The sequence below is a fragment of the Gastrolobium bilobum genome, unplaced genomic scaffold (assembly GCF_033153095.1).
Source record: "Gastrolobium bilobum isolate Gb01-03AN ecotype WA unplaced genomic scaffold, APGP_CSIRO_Gbil_v1 utg12170, whole genome shotgun sequence".
Classification (NCBI taxonomy): domain Eukaryota; kingdom Viridiplantae; phylum Streptophyta; class Magnoliopsida; order Fabales; family Fabaceae; genus Gastrolobium; species Gastrolobium bilobum.
Window position 1 is genome coordinate 506,367 of NW_026898901.1, and position 16,554 is coordinate 522,920.

Consider the following 16,554-nt stretch of genomic DNA (forward strand, 5'->3'; position numbering starts at 1 on the left):
AATTTCCAATCATTTTATATCAATGTAAATTACGATCTCAATTTTAATTATTTATATCTTATGGCTTTGATTTGAGTTGTTAAATATAAGCAGATTAACGATCAAAGTTAAAAATAAGACTTTTTATTCTTATAGCAATATAAAAATAATATGTCCCATATGTAAAACTATTTCTCAAAATAATATGATTAGCTGTACAGGGGAGGGATTCCTATACAATTGCCCCATGGCACAATCAGGCAAGTCATCAAGGTTCTCTCCATTCCGTGAGAAGCTCCAAATCCCAAGAACACATCCATGCACGGATCGATTATATCTTTCAATAATATGCTGAGTCACTTGGGAGTTAACGCGAAATTTTTAAGATACTTTTTTTGTCACACCATTGACTTGATACAACGGACCAATCAAAATCAAAGAGAGAAAATACAAATTGTACGAAGTATGGAGGGAAAAAAAAATTAATCCAAATATCATTTTTTTTTGGAATTGGAGGCGCACATACGACAGGTGCCTGAAAAAGCGTTCGAGTAAGTGAAATGATGAAGACTGAGAAAAAGAGCTGAGGATGTAAAGTTTTTTGTTTGGTGGTTAAAATCAGGAAAAGGTTACTGCTATTTATCCAACATATCAGTTCATCACAATAGAATGCTTGAAGGAAAAAGCACATCCAGGATCCATTAAGGAAGCTTCTGTCAGTATTAAATCTACTGCAATATATAACAAGTATCTACCTCATTTTTGGGTACACGGTCACACAGATATCAACTTCAGTAAGAAGATTCAGTAGGACTCAGCGACAAAAAAACATCCTTCTTGTTTGACACTATGTTTTTTATACCTAGAAAAATTCAAGTGCAACAGTCTCTCGAGTTCAAATGCTAGCCCGATCTTTACCCTCGGCTGCAGCCGCTAGTGGCTGGAGAGCTTTGAGAGGATTCATAATGACACCATCTATGAGTCCATATTCTTTGGCTTCTTTTGCACTCATGAAAAAATCACGGTCTGTATCCTGATTAATCTTCTCTAAACTTTGGCCAGTGTGATAGGAGAGATATCCATTCAGGTTTGCCTTATGATGCAGCATTTCATTTGCCTGCGGATTATGAATTATAATTAGTTTTCCCTGACAAGAGTTACATAGAAGAGAATCACGCATTTATGAACCATCATGTCTCCCTCGCTGAAGTCAGAGAAGGTATCACACGTATTGTTTCGGTGTTCAGAATCAAAACTAATTGAAACTAGCTGATCCAGTCCGATCCAACCAGATCCAACCAAATACCGACCAAAGGAAAACATGTACTAATAGGGAATGGAATAAAACTAGCAGGGTGTAGGAAATGAGTTATAGGAAAATTAGGAGTAGGGAACAATATATTTTATGGATAATGAATTTACTAAGGGTGTGTTTGGTAGAAGATTTTGTGAAGGATAGATAGGCAAATAGAAGTGGTATTTTTGGATGTCCATGTTTGGCATCATGTTTTAAAAAATTTTGCTAGGGAACTCATTTGCCTAGTATTTGCTTTTTGTGTGAAAAAACACTGTTGAATAATACCACCTACAAGGTGGTATTTGGTGATAGATGGGGAAATCCAAAAAGGATTGCAAGCAAGAAGACCAAAATGACCCTGATGTTTGAGAAATCTACAACAAACTAAAACCATATTTTCCTATTTTATTTTAGTCAAGGGTTGTTGTTGTAATTTAACCATATTTTTCCATCTATATTTTACCTTCAACCAAACATAGACTTATAAAATTCTACCTAATTTCTCCGGTAAAATTTTGACCAACCAAACAACTTTTTTTTAATTTTCCTACCAAACTTCATTTCTCACCATTTCCCTAGCAATTACATTTCTCTAATAAAAAAAATTTTCTCCTCTACCAAACACTCCCTAAGGGTGTCTTTATTAGTAAATTTAGGTTACTAGGGAGTTTACTATAATTTGGGTAGTCATCATGGTTTAAATTAATTCATCGAACTTTGAGTGCTAACCCAAGATAGGCTTCAATTTTCTATGACAAAAGCATATAAATTTGTAGAAGTAAAAAAGAAGTTTATCCATTAAAAAATGAAAACAAGGAAAATGGAGCATAAACCTGAATATCTATATCAGTTTGCCCTCCTTGAGCTCCACCAAGCGGTTGATGAATCATTATCCTTGAATTTGGCAAGCTGTATCTCTTTCCTTAACAAGTGAGCGAGAAGGGGATATAAAGTTAGAAAGAAGCACTTTTATTTTTGGGAGAAGTGGAAATGACATTCACCAAAAAAAGGTGAAATGGATACAGTGATTGCAAGTTAAAGGAATCATTACCTTTGGTCCCTGCACTTAGCAGAAAAGCTCCCATACTGCTCATGAAAAAGGTCTATATAAGTGAACGGGAAATAAATTTTCTTTAAAAATAAAATAAAAGTAACAAGCATACAATCAACTATCAATCACTTTTCAGCGTCGAATTATCAATATTATGGAGAATTTCAATTCTTGGAACTATTCCATGCCCATATCATCAGTGGAGGTCACACATGCAACTTTTGTCTCAAATTTATATCAATGGTATCTCTTAAAATACATACTATGTCTTGAGAAGAACTAGGAGAAAGGCGGACCTCAAATCCAAAGCACAAAACCATAAGGTATGACATATATTTGAATTTCGAAATATAATGCTTTCTAACACAAAATGGTGGGTCTCTCATAACTTCTATTTAGATTCAAAGGCATAGGCCTAAGATGCTCTTGGGCTTTTAGTTCAAAAGTTCTTAGTTATTATTATTGTCAACAGTCCTGCCAATCCAATTTCTCTGCAATGATATTAGGGGAACAATATTTTACCGGAAAAAGGCCATAGTCCCACAAGGACAACTACCAATTGAGTAGATTTTCTAAAATGAAATGCAGCGGACTTTAAATGCACCTGGAACCTATTTGTTCTCAAGATTTGCATTTGGCTATTCCTTAGGATAGTGGGAACCCATATAACATGTATCATTCATAGATACAAGGCTGTGCTCAACCAAAGATGAAATGAGCAGGATCGATCTATTTTTATTTTTTTAACTGGCCTACCAGGATAGATCTACTAGTGATAGGAAAAATACAAAATGATCAGATAGGGGTAAGGGGTCAACCACCCTAAAATAAAGAAACACATTTAAAAACATAGTAATAAAAAAAAATGTTCAATTAGTTTTTTTTTTATTTTTAAAAAAAGATAAAGTACAGTGTGGAAGGGAGGGTCTTGAGATAATTAATAATTAATTATCTTAATTCTCCTAGCATTCAGCAAAAATAAATAAGTGAACAAATTCTGCTGGCATACATCAAGACGAAGTTAGGATAAAACTTTTAACCTTTCACTGATGGTTACTTGTCAGCAATAAGGTAACCCAGAGGAAGAATGAAACGTTACCTAGCCGCTAATCCAACACAAACAGTGGACACATCAGGTCGGATATGCCTCATTGTATCAAATATTGCCATACCTAGGAAAAAATAACAAAGAAAGCATGTACATATTTGAATATAATGATATCTTTTGAGTTCATGTGTAGATTGAATATAATTAAACGATTCAAGATAGAATTACACAAAAAAATTATTACCAGCAGTAACCGATCCTCCCGGAGAATTTACATACATGACAATGTCCTGTTTAACACAATCAGAAAATTGGCAGTTTACTAGGTGCTTGCACAACAAAATTTTGAGGTCAACACATAGTAAAAAAGATCAAAGACAAACTCAAGATAATGATCACATCAAAATGAAGAAATACCAAAATATAAGAATTTGGTGTCATATGTCAGAAATGCAAAGGATCACTATACATAGATAAAGATAAAAGAAGATAAACCATGAGTTTTCAATAACTGAAAATTGACAACAAACCTTGTTAGGATCAACAGCATCGAGGTAAAGGAGCTGGGCAACTATGACATTTGCCATATCATCATCAACTGCTCCACCACAACGGATTATTCTCTAAATAATAAAACACAAAAATGACATAATCAATATTTGAAAGACTAAAAAGAAGCTGAATGCTCAGCCTTAAGTAACAACAAGAGCCAAAATGCCCCTACATATTGGAAAAGCTGACTTATAACACTCTGGAAACGCTCCTGCACCATGGGGGGTGGCCCTTGTCCTTGTGCATAGGCAGGGAAATAAGGGGAAGATGGGACTTGCAAATCATTCCTTCAAGAACACACTTAATCCAAGTCAATAAATAAGACTAATTTAAAAGATATCAAAAAGCAAACAACAGAATAAAATCTACCTTATGGACCAAATACCCTCACCGCGTGAACTCCCCTCAGGGGTCCAAAATTGATCACCATACACAGCCTTCACATGAGATTTTTGAGTACTTTTTCTATCTTCTACAGACTTCCTTAATTTCCTGCAAACCCACAGCAAGGCATCATCCCCTTGATAGAAATAAATATCGAGGAGAATATTCTAGTTTCCTTCATGCCCAGTTTCCATAACAATTCGAGCTTCAACTAGTAAAATTTTACTGAACCTTCACAGCAGGCCCTATATTAATCATTGATCTTAAAAATAAGCAGCTTTAAATTCATCATGACAATTTTATTAATATATATTTTCACCATTACCCACTAGCAGAAAAAATTAGGGCAATTTTCTATGAATCTGGTGACCTGATTTCTCTATAACAAATAATAAAATCCAAAACCCACAAATTGAAAAGCCTCGAACTTGCAGATAAGTAATCAAAATGTAAACTTTGCAACAAACACAAATTCAGTGAAAAGAAACGCTTCAGTTCATGGGGTGTTATGAACGAAAATAATACAAATTAATTATAATAATAATAATACCTGGAGAGGATAAACTGAGAGGGAAAAGAAAGGTTGTGAGAGTGAGAAGAAGTGGGGGTGGAGGAAAGAAGAAAGGAGTTGAATCTAAGAGAGGAAGTGGGAGTGAAAAGGGAAGTATGTGCCATTGTTATTTGTTAGATGAAGATGCAAGCAAGCTATGCAGAGAGTAGAACAAGAATGGAGTGTTGAGGCGAAACTCCTTTACAGTGAATTCAAAAACGATTTCGGATTATCTTTCAGTGATTGTTGAAAGGCTGAAGCTATACGGCTATACCCTTCGTTTTCATGTTACGTACCGGGTACCTAAAATTACCCTTTTCTCATCTTTCAAAAAAAAAAGAAAATTATTACCTTTTCTGAAAGAAAAAAACAAAAACAAAAACAAAAACAAAAACTTATTTCGTATAAATGATGGTAAAAGTATAAAATTATTTCCGCCCAACTCAAAATAACATCATTTTAAGTTAAAAAATTAAAAAATTATAATGATCAAGATTAATATAATTCTGTAATAAATTAAAATTATAAAAATATTTTAATTAATATTATTTTATACTCATTGAAAATAACGTATCTCTGTTGACTAAAAAAATACTTTACTCACAAATTATTATATGAGAGTAACATTTTTTATATTGTAGATTGAGGGCGGACACAGGTGAGGGGTATGACTTGTGAATTGTCTGTCCTCCCCTCCCTCTCTGAATTTTGATAAATTTTAGTATTATATATAAAATAATATTTTTATAATAATAATAGATTATAAATCTTAATAGTTAGTCTTTCCCTGAAAAAATATCTGTAATAATTAGTCCTTTGATCTATTAGTCTTAATTATATTTGTTACTTTGATATTAATTTTTGCCTCCCTCTCATAAAAATTCTGGATCCGTCATTGGTTATAGAATATAATTTTATCTCCTATATATGGCTTTTTGACTTTTATAACCCTTTATTAATAATTAATTATCAAATTGACCTTCATTATAAACTATTTCAAAAATTTAACCTTCCCAAAAAACATAACACTAATCTGCCCCTGTTTGACCGTTGACCACGAAGTCTACCCGGGTACACCCCTCCCTACCCGGGTATTTTTTGAAATTTTATGCATACCCGGGTAGGGAAGAGTGTACCCGGGTATAGTTCTTGAGATCTAAGAAATTGCTTGAATTATTTACCCGGGTAGGGAGGGATGTACCCGGGTAAATGGATAGCCTATGAGATTCTGATTATTTTCCTCCTTGTATTTTGTAGTGATGTGAGAAACAATAGCCTAACAGGAATTATTCCTGAAAACATAGGCAACAGTACTGCCTTCCAGGTCTTGTATGTAATCCAACTATATGACAGACTTTGCCTTCTCTTGTCTTATTTTCTTTTTACCTTTTTAACGTCTTCTATTGATGCCAGGGATTAATTTATCCTACAACCAGTTAACTGGAGAGATACCATTCAACATTGGATTTATGCAAGTAGCAACCTTGTATGTGTTGCGTAATCCTTTTTTAAGTTATTTTTTTATCGAGTAGTTTTTGGTTTTCCACTTCCTTTCCCTTGGAAATTCTTGATAGATTTGTTTGAATTTGGTAGGTCATTGCAAGGCAATAAACTCTCTGGAAATATTCCATCAGCGATCCTTTCATGCAAGCACTTGCTGTCTTGTAAGCATTTTAGATAGTTTCTGAAACATACTTTATGAAATTTGATCAATCCAGAGACTTGAGTTGTAACATCTTAACTGGACCAATCCCTCCTATCCTGGGAAATTTGACTTACACAAAAAAATTGTAAGTATAAGTTGTTCTAAAGGTGTATCCATTAACTGTGTCCAGAAGAATGGTTTTACCCGGGTACACCCCTCCCTATCCGAGTAAATAATTCAAGTAATTTCCCAGGTGACAAGAACAATACTCGGGTACACCCCTCCTTACCCGGGTAGACAAAAAATTTCAAAAAATACCCGGGTAGGGAGGGGTGTACCCGGGTAGGCTTGGTGGTCAACGATCAAACAAGGGCAGATTGGTGTTATGTTTTTTAAAGGGGTTAAATTTTTGAAATAGTTTATAATAAAGGTCAATTTGATAATTAATTATTAATAAAGGATTATAAAGGTCAAAAAGCTCCTATATATACATAAATATGTGTGAGACCTATATATAAAGAGAAAAAAGAAAATGGATTTCACATGCTTATATATATTTATATATATATATATATATATATAGTGTGGATTTGCTTTTTCTTCAGTTACTGCAGATAAGTTATCTGCAGTAAGCCCAATACGACGTCGTTTTGGGGCAGAAATCATAGTTTTTTGTAATTTTAATTTATTTCAGGATTATAATAGTCTTTATATTTATAATTTTTTAAGATTTCAATATCAAAACGACGTCGTTTTGAAAATAAATGCAGATAACTTATCTGCTGTAACTGCAAAAACATTTTTCACTATATATATATATATAATTATATCTTATAAGAGAAACATTAATCCTTTATATATTTGCACAAAACACTTATTATGTTATAAGATTTTAATTTCGTTTGAGAATTTGATAATATTTGTTAGAATTTTATATATACTACTTAAAAAGAATTTGGGGATTGTTATTCTTATATGACTGGTAGCTACCATTTTGATTCATACGCCAAGATAATTAGAATTTTAAACATTTAATTTTTAATTATAAAATAAAATATTGTTTTTGGTAGAATTATTATTTGTTATAATAAGTAATTAACAGTTAAAAACAAACTTATATAATTTACCAAAAAAAAAAGTTATATTAGATATGTGAAATTGAAAAGTTTTAAATGGTAATTTCTTAATATTGAATAATAAATAATAACCACCAAATATGTAGATCAACTCACAGGAATAATTTCAGTTTAATTAGTGATTTAGAGTTTCAATCTTGGGTACACAATAACACAACTATTTAAATATTTGATATAGAGAGATTTTACTTGACTCAAATCGGCTTAGTGATAATTGATGAATCGATAACAAAATTAACTATTTATAGGAAAAATTATTCTCATTTCTTATGCTACCTTATGTATGTTTATATTGGCTTATTTTAAAATTAACAAAACTTTTTTTTTTGTACAACTTTTAAAAAAAGAGTGATTATTTCTTCAAAATAAAAAATATTTCCCGACATGCATTTGTCAAATTAATTGAGAATGAAAATGTGGGAATATTAAATATAAATTATTTTTATAATTTTATATATTTTAAATATTATACTAAACATATAAACCCAAAATTGTCATATCAACATTAATTTCCTTTATAACATATAAATTAAGGGTAAATTATTTCTCTAATCACTAGAGATAAGTTATCTTCAGTGACTCCAAAACTACGTCGTTTTAATTTAATGAAAGGTATTTCTGTAATTTTAGGAGAATTAATTAAGAGTATTTTGGTAAAATTCATATTGAAAGCCATAAGGCTAAGGCCCAACTGAATCTAAGCCCATCAGATTCTGTTGTGATCTAACAGAATTTGTTAATTAGTTATTCTCAGTATTAGTTACAGCAACTGTGTATATATAAGGGCCAAGCTCATTCGTACATGTACAGTGTATTCATTTTATCATTTTAATCAAATGCAAGTAGTTCAGAGCTAGCTCCTTCTCTCTCTCTCTTCTCTTGTTCTTTATCTTCTTTCTCTTTGAGTCTGACACCTTTCATGGTATCAGAGCTTAATCTGATCCATGGAGACCACCAATCGCTTGCAGTAAAACTCTGTCCATACTTTCTCTAATCCAGTGTCCTTCAAACTGGATGAAAATAACTTCCTGCCTTGGAAACAACAGGCACTAGCTACAATCAAAGGTCACAATTTGACAAGATTCATTGATAAAGAATTGCAAGAATCTGTACCTGTTCAACAGCAAAGCACTGACAACAATCAAGTTGCTGAGAATACAACTGGTAATGAAGTTCAAAACTCAAATCCTCCAGATCTTGATACACAGCAAGATCAACTCCTTTTATCTTGGCTACTTTCTTCCATGTACTTTATACTCGCATGGTAGGATGTGTAAGTTCTTTCCAAGTTTGGCACAAACTTGAGGAATTCTTTTCTTCTCAGACTAGAGCAAAAGTTAAGCAATTAAAGATTCAGTTGAAAAATACAAAGAAAGAAGGAGATGTTTTAAAGTACTTACTCATGATTAAGAAGATTGTTGATTCTCTTGCTGTTATTGGTTCACCAATCAATACAGAAGATCACATTGATGCCATTTTAGATGGCCTAAATGAGGACTATGACTCATTTATAACTTCTGTAATTTCAAGAACTGACCCCTACACTGTAGGTGAAATTGAAGCACTGCTCATGGCTCAAGAACAAAGACTGGAAAAGCACAAGAAGAACATCAAAGAAACTGTACAAGCAAATGTAGCACATCTACAGTTCAAAAGAGGAGGATTTAGTCAAAACAACTACTCTGGAAACTACAGAGGAGGTTTCAACCAAAACAATAAAGGAAGCTTTAATCAAAACAGAGGGAGGAATTTTGGAAATAGAGGAGGATTCAGATATCAAAGAGGAGGTAACAGAAACAGTAATACAAACAGACCTCAATGTCAAGTGTGTGGAAAATACGGTCACCTTGGCTGGGAGTGTCACAACAGGTTCAATCAAAACTTTCAAAGTCCTTTTAGTCAAAACAACAATGTTGGTTCCAGTCTTCAAGCCAATATAGCAGTTGCAAATAACAACATTGGCACTCATCATCAAGAAGATGATATTCCCTCTGATTACTTCTCTGTCACTGATTTATGTTGGTATCCAGATTCTGGTGCAACAAACCACTTCACACCAGATGCAAACAACCTACTAAACAAGTCAAAGTACAATGGTCAAGATGTTGTTCAAGTAGGTAATGGATCTAACTTGAAAATCAGAAATATAGGACATTCAATTTTACATTCAACTATCAGTCCTTTATCCTTTTCTATATCAAATTTAATGCATGTTCCTGGTTTGTCAAAAAATCTATTAAGTGTATCTCAGTTTACCAAAGAACGTGATGTCATTTTCGAGTTTCAAGCTAACTCTTGTTATGTGAAATCTCAGGCTACCAAGGATATACTTCTCCAAGGCAAGCTTAAGAATGGCCTATATGCATTTGATGGACTACAAAAAGCCAAAAGACACACTGTTATACCAGATTGTAGCCATGCTTCCAGTCTCTCTACTTCACAGTTTCCTGATACCTGTAGTCATTACAAAAATACTTTCAGTTCAAGTTGTAATCATACTTCTAGAATTTCCACTTTGGATCTTTGGCATGCTAGGTTACAACATGCCTCACTTCAAACTGTAAAGTTGGTTCTTAGGCACTGTAATATACCAATCATAAATAAAACTGATCCAAAACTTTGTTGTGCATGCTGTATGGCAAAAATGCATCAATTACATTTACCAAATACTACTACCACTTACACTAAACCACTTGAACTCATCCTTACTGACCTCTGGTGCTAAATACTATATAATTTTTGTAGATGCCTTTTCCAATTACACATGGATTTACCCTATGAAAAATAGATCTCAAACCTTTGACATTTTTCAACAGTTCAAAACTATGGCAGAATTACAACTAAATACAAAACTAAAAGCTCTCCAAACAGATAATGGAAAAGAATATCTCAAACTCACACCCTCTCTACAACAAGGAATCATCCATCGCCTAACTTGTCCTTATACCCATCAGCAAAATGGAAAACTAGAAATAAACACAGACACATTGTGGAAACAGGTCTTGCTTTATTGGCAGCATCTAATCTACCTACAAAATTTTGGGAGGATGCTTTTCTTACTACAACCTTTGTTATTAATCAATTAGCCACACCTACCCTCAACAGCATATCACCCTTTAAAGTTTTATTTCAACAGACCCCTGACTATACCTTTCTTAAAATCTTTGGATGTACTTGCTACCCCTACCTTCGACCATATAATAAACATAAAATAAATTTCATATCAGCAAAATGCACTTTCATAGGTTACAGTTTAAAACACAAAGGCTACAAGTGCCTAAGTCCAATAGGTCAGACCTTTATTACTCGCCATGTCATATTTGATGAAACCTCTTTTCCATACAAAGAGCAATCCAATCTTACTTCCCTTTTTCAATCTGTCATTGATCCCCTATGTCTATCTCCCTCTATTCCTCACAGCACACCTGCTACTGATTTGAATGTTTCTCAATCTGCTTTGAATGTACCTACTCCTGATTCTCTTGTTAGTGCCACTAACCCTTCTTGCAGGTCTACTGCTCCTACTAACATTGTTTGCAGGTCTGCCTCTGATGTACCATCTATCACCCCTGTACCAGAACCTTACATACTAGCCCCTACCTTACAAGCTTCTCCTATACCAGTTCCTCCACTAATCAATGACCATCCTTTGGTAACTCGAGCTAAAGCACTAACTGCTTCTCTAGAGCCAACCACTGTATCTCAAGCTCTTGCACAACCACACTAGCCCAAAGTCATGCAAGAAGAATATGCAGCTCTTATGCACAATAAAACTTGGGAGATAGTCTCACTTCATGCTAACAGATACCCTATTGGATGTAAATGGGTTTTTCGCACTAAGTATAACCCTGATGGTTCTGTCCTTAAATACAAAGCTAGGCTAGTAGCTAAAGGGTTCCATCAAGAAGAGAGCTTTGAATACCAAGAGACATTTAGTCCAGTTGTCAAGCCTGCTACTATTCGTATTGTCTTGACCATAGCACTCTCAAGAAGCTGGCTTATTCACCAACTTGATGTCAACAATGCTTTCCTAAATGGTGATCTTCAAGAAGAGGTGTTTATGCAACAACCACCTGGCTTTGTGCATCATAATAAGGCTCTTGTCTGTCGTCTCACTAAAGCACTCTATGGACTTAAGCAAGCTCCACGTGCATGGTTTGAAAAGCTTAGCAACACTCTCCACCAACTTGGATTCAAAATTGCCAAGTGTGATTTGATAACTCATATTTTGTTACACTTATTTATTACTCTTGGTTGGTATTTTTATGATTTATTTGAATTAAATAAAGGTCTTTTGAGTCAATTCACAATTCTAGATTTTAGTTGGGTTTAATTGATTTTCGTCATAATTTTCCAAATTTACACTACTTCCGTATTTTGACCATATTTCACTCTACAGATGTCCTATTGACTCCATTCTTATTGCTTTCTGCATCTAACAGATAGGGCTACAATCGCGATTTCAGCTACTGAAGCCCAATTCGGACGAGAAAATGGTCTAAACTTGATCTCAAGATGACGTGTTTTGCTGGAATTTTATTTTGACGTTTGAACTTGTAATTCACATTAGGACCCAATATGTTTAGGGCCCAAGGCCATGTTTTATTGTTTTATTTTATGTTTGGGCTGAAGCGGTGAAACCCTAGCCGTCCTGCGTGACGGCTATTTAAGAGAGACTCTAGGAAACCCTTCAGCAGTCAGTTTTTACAACAGAAAAGTTCTCTCTGAGTTTTTATTCAATTCTGTTCTTCATCTTTTTCTTCCTCTTCTTTTTATTTTAATCATGTTTACCTTAGCCATGCGAGGCTAAGAAACTTTTAATCAACCTAAGGGTAATGGATTCCATGGATTAGTCTTGAGGGTCTGCGTTTATTTCAAATCAGTTTTCGTTTCCCTTCCAAACTCAGATTGATATCGTGCGATCGTGGATATTCAATCTGAGGTTCGCGATTGTGATTATGGAAAGGGATTAATCATCAGATTTGATGGTTAGATTGATTGACCCTATGACCTTAAATCAAACAGGCTGATACTCTGCGATTGTATGAGTAGAAGCACCGTATTTGATCAAATGCTAAGCGATCGCTTAGAGAAGGTTGTCAATTGGAAATAAGGATTCTGAGTCGATTGACGATCAATCACGATTCTGATATCTTTTTATCCGAGGAAAGACGTTCATGGAACCCTAACCTTAGGTTGGTTAATTTTTAATTACGAATTTTTATTCCAAATTTATATTCTGCCTTTTTAATTATTCAATCAAAATTCAAAAACCCCCTTTTAATTTTCTGTCATCATAAGCGAATTTTACCCAAGCAATTTCCTTGAGAGAGACGACTTAGGGTTTCCACTTTACTACAAATTTTCTGAACCCTAATAAAAAATAATTTTTAATTTGCGCGAGTTCGACTAAGTCGTCTCTCAAGGAAATTGTTTTGGTAAAAATCGCTTATGATGACAGAAAATTAAAATGGGGGTTTTGGATTTTGATTGAATAATTAAAAAGGCAGAATATAAATTTGGAATAAAAATTCGTAATTAAAAATTAACCAACCTAAGGTTAGGGTTCCATGGACGTCTTTCCTCGGATAAAAAGATATCAGAATCGTGATTGATCGTCAATCGAATGAGAATCCTTATTTCCAATTGACAACACTCTCTAAGCGATCGCTTAGCATTTGATCAAATACGGTGCTTCTACTCATATAATCGCAGAGTATCAGCCTGTTTGATTTAAGGTCATAGGGTCAATCAATCTAACCATCAAATCTGATGATTAATCCCTTTTCATAATCGCAATCGCGAACCTCAGATTGAATATCCACGATCGCACGATATCAATCTGAGTTTGGAAGGAAACGAAAACTGATTTGAAATAAACACATACCCTCAAGACTAATCCATGGAATCCATTACCCTTAGGTTGATTAAAAGGTTCTTAGCCTCGCATGACTAAGGTAAACATGATTAAAATAAAAAGAAGAGGAAGAAACAGATGAAGAACATAATTGAATAAAAACTCAGAGAGAACTTTTTGTTGTAAAAACTGACTGCTGAAGGGTTTCCTAGAGTCTCCCTTAAATAGCCGTCACGCAGGACGGCTAGGGTTTCACGGCTTCAGCCCAAACATAAAATAAAAGCTAAATAAAATAAAATAAAATAATAAAACATAGCCTTGGGCCCTAAACATATTGGGTCCTAATGTGAATTACAAGTTCAAACGTCAAAATAAAATTCCAGCAAAACACGTCATCTTGAGATCAAGTTTAGACCATCTTCTCGTCCGAATTGGGCTTCAGTAGAAGAAATCGCGATTGTAGCCCTATCTGTTAGCTGCAAAAAGCAACAAGAACGGAGTCAATAGGACATTTGTAGAGTGAGATATGGTCAAAATACGGAAGTAGTGTAAATCTGGAAAATTATGACGAAAATCAATTAAACCCAACTAAAATCTAGAATTGTGAATTGACCCAAAAGACCTTTATTTAATTCAAATAAATCATAAAAATACCAACCAAGAGTAATAAATAAGTGTAACAAAATATGAGTTATCAAATTCCCCCACACTTATCTTTTTGCACTCCTGGGCAAAAACAAACTAAAATTGAAAGCAAAGACTAAGATCAACCAATCCTTTCTAACAACTATGAAGCATACAGAAAATATACAAAGATCACAAGTCTTCTACAGATAAATCAATCAGGACAGAAATTCCTTAATCTCAAATCACAAGACCTGCTAATTTCATCTGCATATGCCAATTACAGAAAATGGTTTCTCACATGATGCTCTCAATATTTCTCTCTCAAGTGTATCAGGTAATCAGTGTATCACTCAAATCTACTCAAGAAAATCATTCTACCATAGGCTTGCTCAAATTCTACTTCTCCATTGCTACTAACACAAGCATGCACAAATCAAGAGGGCTTTATGCAAGGTTGTAATGAGGCTGAGGTGAAGGTATGGATGAAATATGGGAAAAAAAGGTTAAATACCCCAGGAATCTACAAGAGCAAGGGTTAAGAACTACACAAAGATAATGAAAAGATAAAAATAAATACACATTTTTTTTTTGTTTTGTTTTGTTTTTTTTTTCTTTTTTGTTTATAATACAGAAGAACCACATAGCAGAGAAAAGAATCAGATTGTCACCCCCCACACTTAAACTTTTGCACGCCTCGGGCAAACCCCCACACTTAAACACAACATCACAGTGAAAATCATTGCTCAGTAAATCTCCAGGGTGTGGAATTAATTGATTTTTCACTTAGGCTTATAATGTGGCTCAAGAAGTAAAGGATATAAACGCTCAAATGGGTTCATCAAGGGATAATAATGTAAGGGATGACTATCTGGCTAAAGTGGGTAAAGATAGAAATGAATGCCTCAATCATATTCATGCATGTAAGTGAAAAATGCAGTTTCAAAAAGAATCAGAGCAAGTTCTAGAGAACAAAGATCAAGAGCAGAAGCACACAAGAAAGAAAGCATGGCCAGAAGATATGCCATGTATACAGGCTCAAAACCTCACAAGGGTTAACCAAATCATGCAATCAACATCACAGCATCAATCAACAAGTATTGCAATCCAAGAATTGAGATCAAAGCCTAATAGACTTTACTATCAAACATTGTGATCTAAGTCTACTCCATGTAACACTCAATAATAACCAGAAAGAAAAAGAAAATCTACCTATGAAAATCAAAGACTGAAAGAAAGAAAGGAAACGAAAAATGCAAATAACAGAAAGAAAAGAAAAAGAGGGAAGAAGACTCCCTGAACTCCCTAAGGAGGATAAGTAGCATCAATGAGCAGAGCTTCTGTCTCCACAGGTTGCTTCTGGGGTCCTTCATAAACAACTTTGAGGTGATGACCAATCATTGTGCAAGTCTTCCCCATCTGCTTATCACGCAACTTTGGGGGCTTTCTTTTCTGTGTGTATTTCTTCTTCTCTTGATCCTTTCTTCCAATCTTACGCAAACTTTTCTGCATACTAAAAACAGAGGAAGAACTTTTTGGTACCCATTTCATCTTGGGTCTATGAGAGTTAGGATCAAAATCATTACCAGAATGGGGAGTCTTGCCTAACTTCACATTTAGTATACATTCAGAATTAACATTAATAGGCAAGTCATAATCCACAGGTAATGCACAATCACTAATCAATTCAGAATCAACCTTATCAGCCACATCATGAATCACTTTTATGCATGAAACTGAATGATCAACCTGAACCTTAGAATGCTTCATGTAATCAAATATACTAAAATGTAAAATGCTATCACCAAATTCCATGGATAGAGTACCAGAATGAACATCTATCTTGGTCCTAGTTGTTGTCATGAAAGGCCTACCAAGTATAATTGGTGATCTATTAGTAGCAGTCTCACTCTCCATTTCTAAAATGTAGAAGTCAGCAGGAAAAATCAGATTATTAACTCTGACCAATACATCCTCAATCAAACCAGATGAGTGAATACTACTCCTGTTAGCTAATGTAACCACAATACTAGTAGCACGCAAAGGACCAAGACCAAGAGACTTATATACAGATTCAGGCATGACATTAATGGAAGCCCCTAAGTCTAGCATGCAATCATGAAAAACAGAATTGCCAATTACACAAGGAATAGTAAATGTCCCTGGATCTTGACATTTTTTAGGCATAGGCAGGATGAGTGCTGATACATTCTGACTCAGGTTAACTTGCTCATCTCCTTTCAGTCTCCTCTTGTTGGTGCACAGCTCCTTTAGAAACTTGGCATATCTCGGAATCTGCTGTATTGCATCCAGAAGAGGGATGTTCACCTCAACTTTTCGGAAGGTGTCAAGTATCTCTTTATCTTGAGCCTTTGCTGATTGCTTCTTGGACTGAGTGGCTCTCTGAGGGAAAGGCAGAGGGATATGGACA

At 34.4% G+C, this 16,554-nt stretch overlaps 1 protein-coding gene across 2 annotated transcripts; it reads right to left on the bottom strand.

Annotated features, from left to right (window-relative positions):
• Positions 1 to 597: 597 nt before the first annotated feature.
• Positions 598 to 5,140, bottom strand: LOC133285219 (ATP-dependent Clp protease proteolytic subunit 5, chloroplastic). Of its 2 annotated transcripts, none has more exons than XM_061482407.1 (9): positions 4,862 to 5,140; positions 4,297 to 4,437; positions 4,100 to 4,214; positions 3,906 to 3,998; positions 3,620 to 3,665; positions 3,427 to 3,499; positions 2,328 to 2,362; positions 2,110 to 2,198; positions 598 to 1,096 (listed from the first exon to the last, which is right to left on the bottom strand). In XM_061482407.1, the coding sequence occupies exons 1-9, from the start codon at positions 4,984 to 4,986 to the stop codon at positions 875 to 877; spliced, it is 939 nt and encodes a 312-aa protein (XP_061338391.1). In that variant the 5' UTR covers positions 4,987 to 5,140; the 3' UTR covers positions 598 to 874. The 2 variants fall into 2 exon arrangements, with proteins under 2 accessions (XP_061338391.1, XP_061338390.1); XM_061482406.1 differs by having other exon boundaries at positions 600 to 1,096; positions 4,297 to 4,419; positions 4,862 to 5,137.
• Positions 5,141 to 16,554: the final 11,414 nt, after the last annotated feature.

Coding starts and splice junctions, on each gene's coding strand:
- LOC133285219 (XM_061482407.1), bottom strand. CDS start 4,986: ATGGCACATACTTCCCTTTTCACTCCCACTTCCTCTCTTAGATTCAAC. Junction 3,999..4,099: donor TAAGTCAGCTTTTCCAATAT/GTAGGGGCATTT, acceptor TTTATTATTTAG/AGAATAATCCGTTGTGGTGG. Junction 3,500..3,619: donor GGGAGGATCGGTTACTGCTG/GTAATAATTTTT, acceptor ATTTTTTCCTAG/GTATGGCAATATTTGATACA.